At 61.0% G+C, this 3,684-nt stretch overlaps 2 protein-coding genes across 2 annotated transcripts in view; one reads left to right on the top strand and one right to left on the bottom strand.

Moving 5' to 3' along the window:
• ADAMTS13 (ADAM metallopeptidase with thrombospondin type 1 motif 13) overlaps positions 1-2,677 on the bottom strand; it is a 33,038-nt gene extending 30,361 nt beyond the window's left edge. The window contains exons 1-3 of the mRNA XM_023536470.1: positions 2,667-2,677; positions 2,064-2,194; positions 179-459 (exon numbers count right to left, since the gene is read on the bottom strand). Of these exons, the coding sequence (XP_023392238.1) occupies positions 179-459; positions 2,064-2,194; positions 2,667-2,677 (423 nt within the window). The remainder of the gene's footprint in view (positions 1-178; positions 460-2,063; positions 2,195-2,666) is intronic.
• Positions 2,678-2,726: 49 nt separating this feature from the next.
• REXO4 (REX4 homolog, 3'-5' exonuclease) overlaps positions 2,727-3,684 on the top strand; it is a 9,898-nt gene continuing 8,940 nt past the window's right edge. The window contains exon 1 of the mRNA XM_011370000.2: positions 2,727-2,768. Within this exon, the coding sequence (XP_011368302.1) occupies positions 2,727-2,768 (42 nt within the window). The remainder of the gene's footprint in view (positions 2,769-3,684) is intronic.

Genomic DNA, 3,684 nt, shown 5'->3' with positions numbered 1-3,684 from the left:
TGGGGAAACTCGCTGGCTTTTCCGAGCCTCCGTGGGGTCTAAGGCTGGGCAAAGGTCTAGCGTGGCATCATCGTCATGCATTGGGCGGTGTGGGGCGGCTCGGAGCATATCTGCTCCCTGGCCCCAGCAACCACACCCTCGGCACAACGTGTCCAACACCTGGGGGGCTCCCACTCACCAAGTGGCCGGAGCAGTAGGTGACCCGGGCTGCCGTGCCCGGGGGCAGCAGGACGCGGCCTCCTGTGAAGCAGCGGGTCGGGGGGCCCCTCAGCTCCCGGAGGGAGGCGTTCACCACACGCTCGCTGGTGTAGGAGGCAGTGAGCAGGCCCAGCTCCGGCCGGAAGGAGAAGGTGAAGAGCCGACCCCGGGCACGAAGGGAGCAGCGGGGGGCCCCGCAGGGCGGCCCCCCGAGTCTGTCCTCGCAGACGCAGGTGAGCGGGGCCACGTCGAATCGGGGCACTGCAGGAGACAGGGGCCACCTTACTCACCCCGACTCGGCCCTCGCGTGGGGAGGGGCCGGAAGCTGTTCCCTTCGGTGAGAATTCGTGGGGAGGAGCCCAGGCCTGGCGCCCAGCACCCTGGGGTGGAGTCCAGCTCCTTCCGGCTCCTGGGGTGGTGGACAGCAAGTGGCTTCGCCAGCGTGGGCCTCGCCGGGGGGCTGCCCGTGCTGGCCCACTGGCCTCGCCTCGGAGCACGTGTTTCGTGAGTGAAGCCATGAACCCCGACGGGCAGAGCGGGTACAAGTGGCTTCTGTGGCCTCTTCTGAACAGCAGGAGCCCGAGGGTGGCCTGACTGTCCTTTTCCACCCACGTCCCTCACGCCGACGTAGCCAGAGGGCTTGGGGACCCCAGGCAATGGTCTCCTAGCCTTCCAGAGGGGCAGAGCCGGAGGGGCCCGGAGTAAGAGTTACACAAGTTTTCGGCCCCCACACTTCACAGTCAGCCCCAGTGGGCCTTCAGCTGGCCCTGCCCCCCATCCCGGCCCTCCAGTACGTCCCCCGGCCCTCCAGCAGGAACCCCCACCCAGCACGGCCCCAGGCACTGGTCAGTGTGCATCCGATCCAGACCACGGAGGAGTCAGTTACAAGTTCTCTCCGCCCTAGAGGTGTCCCCCAGCCCACCCTGCGTCTACTCCCCACCAGCCTTTTAATCAAGGTCACCAATGGCCCTACTCAGAAAGGGCGTGGGGACCCCAGAGAAGTCCACAGAACTGTCCTTGAGCGACAGGGAAAAGGCTTTCGCTGGAGCTGGGCCCAGTGCCTATCTCGCTTCTCACAGAAGGGATAAATATTTACATCCGTGGCCAGAACCCAGGAGGCTCCTAGAAGTCACTTAGCCCAAGGGAGGCCCAGGGCGGAAGGGGCCCACCAGCCAATTAGTGACAGTTCCCTCGAGATACTGAGCAGAATCCCGGGGTCAGAGCCCGGCTCGGTCCAGAACACCCAGATCAATTTTTATCAACTTCGCAGGAAGTAACAAAGTTAATGAACAGGGGTGACATCCATCCTGACCTCGTCCCAGCAGAGCCACCAAAATCCCAGGCCCCTGATTCCATGGTGAGATAAAACGCAGAGAAACCCCTCTTGCCAGGAAGAGGCGAGGACAAGTACCTCCCAAGGTAGCATCAGGGCCAAAGTAAGAAGTCACTTCCTCGGGCTCCAAAGCCTGAAGAAATCGCTGTGGGAGAGAGAGGGCAAGTGAGGAGAGGAGAGGCTGGAAGGGGGGCTGGAAGGGGAGCTGGAAGGGGGGCTGGAAGGGGGGCTGGAAGGGGGGCTGGAAGGCGGCAGGGCAAGACAGGAAACCTGCCGCCAGGATGGGGAGGCGAAGAGCCAGGCACACATGTCTGCCCTTCAACCAGGTGGGCCGACGGCATCGAGAAGCCTGTTCCTTCCTCTGAGCACACATCCTCCTCTGAAATCTCGAGCTCAGATTCCTGCGCCCAGTGCAAACGCCAAAGCCAAAAAAAACCACCCCCACTCTGCCCCAAGGGCTGTTTGGCAGCCCCGTCTCCCCAGGGACCCGCTTCAGCACCCAGAAGAGCCCGGCTCCTGCAGATTCGCCCACCTGTTGGACATCGGGGAGTCCCCAGCAGCCGAGAAGGAAAGCAGAAGTGAGAATTCCCCACACGCATCTCCCCCGAGGGCGAAGCGCGCTCATCCTCAGCTGGCCCAGGGAGAGCCACAGTGACTGTGAGTCTGGGTGTGGAATGTGACAGACCCCCGCTGGGCGGGGCCAGCAGGCTGTTTCCTCTGGGGAGTTCCCTCCCAGGACAGGGGCTGTGGGGGTGGGCCGCCAGCAGGCTCCTGCTGCTGCAAGCTGGGCCTTGCCCTGGGCTGGTCCTAGGGTTCAGAGCACCCCACCTGGCCCTGCCCCTGGGGTGGGGCTGGGCTAAGCCGCCAGGTCCGAAGGAGGGAGCACCGGCCCAGGGCTCTGCAGCCGTGGACTCGTTCGGGGTGCCGTGGTGGCAGGATAGCTCCCTCCTGGCTAATGAGGGTCTGCACCAAAGGCAGCAGCGTTCAGGCCTCCGGCAGCCCACGCTCCTTCTTTTCCATGATCTGTCTTGCTGTCCTGTCCTCGTTCCGGGAAGCCCCCTACCCGTCCATTCCGGGCCAACTCGCTTTCCTTTCTCGGGCGTCAGATCTGCATGGCAGTCTGAGGCTCCCCTACCTGTCCCGCATTCCGCCCCAACTCACGGGGTGATTGCTTCCTGGAGACCCAAACGGACGCATGGCCCTCGTCCAGGCAGCATCGCCGCTGGCCGGCACACCTGTGATGGGCTCCTGACTGGTCTCTGCTTTCTCTCTCCCTCCTGTCCCATCTCATTTCTCACGCAGAGCGGCAGTGACCTTTCGAACACTTCGGTCGTAGAGCATCACTCCCCGGCTTTAAAACAATCAATGGCTTCCCTCTCCCCTTAGAACAAAGCGTCCAAACTCTTTCCGGCAGATTCTGGGGCTCTATAATCCTTGACTGGGCACCGGCCCGCCCTCTGCCTGCATCTCCAACCGTGCCCCTTGCTTCCAGAGCTTGAGTTATGCCAGCCTTCTTTCTGCTCCTCAAATATGTCACGTTTCACTGGTCCTTCCGACCCCTGGTCTTCACTTGCAAGTTTCAACTCAGATGTCACCTCCCCAAAGAGGCCTTCCGTCAGGACCCCATCTAAGTGGCCCTCCAGGGAGGGTTGACATATTTAGAAAATAAAAATCAGAACACCCAGTTAAAGTTGATTTTCAGATAAACGACATACATATTTTTAGTATATTGCAACCACCGCATGGAATGTATTTGTACTAGAACTGGTTCTTTATCTGAAATTCCTATTTCTCTGGGCCTCCCGAAATTCGTTTGGTAACCTTACCCCCGTCAGTCTCACAGAAGCACCCCCATCCCCGCCAGTCACACACGCACACCCCGGGATTCAGATGTAAGCTTTAGGGAAGTGGGGGCCCCATCTGTGTTGTGTACCAGGGTATAGTCAGGGCCGGGTATGGAGTGCTAGCGATTTATTACTGTTGTTACATACACGTATAACAATCGTTTACAAGGCTCTGTGCTATTTTCGAGTACGGCTGAAATGCCTCCGCAGCCCCGTGGCTCTGGTAAACCAGGTCGCGCGACCTGCGGTCCTACTTCCCGCTCCTGGGCCTCAGTTTCCCCACGCCGGAAGGGAGACGCCGGGTGAGGC

The sequence above is a fragment of the Pteropus vampyrus genome, unplaced genomic scaffold, assembly GCF_000151845.1.
Source record: "Pteropus vampyrus isolate Shadow unplaced genomic scaffold, Pvam_2.0 Scaffold157, whole genome shotgun sequence".
In the NCBI taxonomy this organism is placed as follows: domain Eukaryota; kingdom Metazoa; phylum Chordata; class Mammalia; order Chiroptera; family Pteropodidae; genus Pteropus; species Pteropus vampyrus.
The sequence above is the reverse complement of the archived record's forward strand: the minus strand, read 5'-3'. Positions and strand labels throughout refer to the sequence as shown.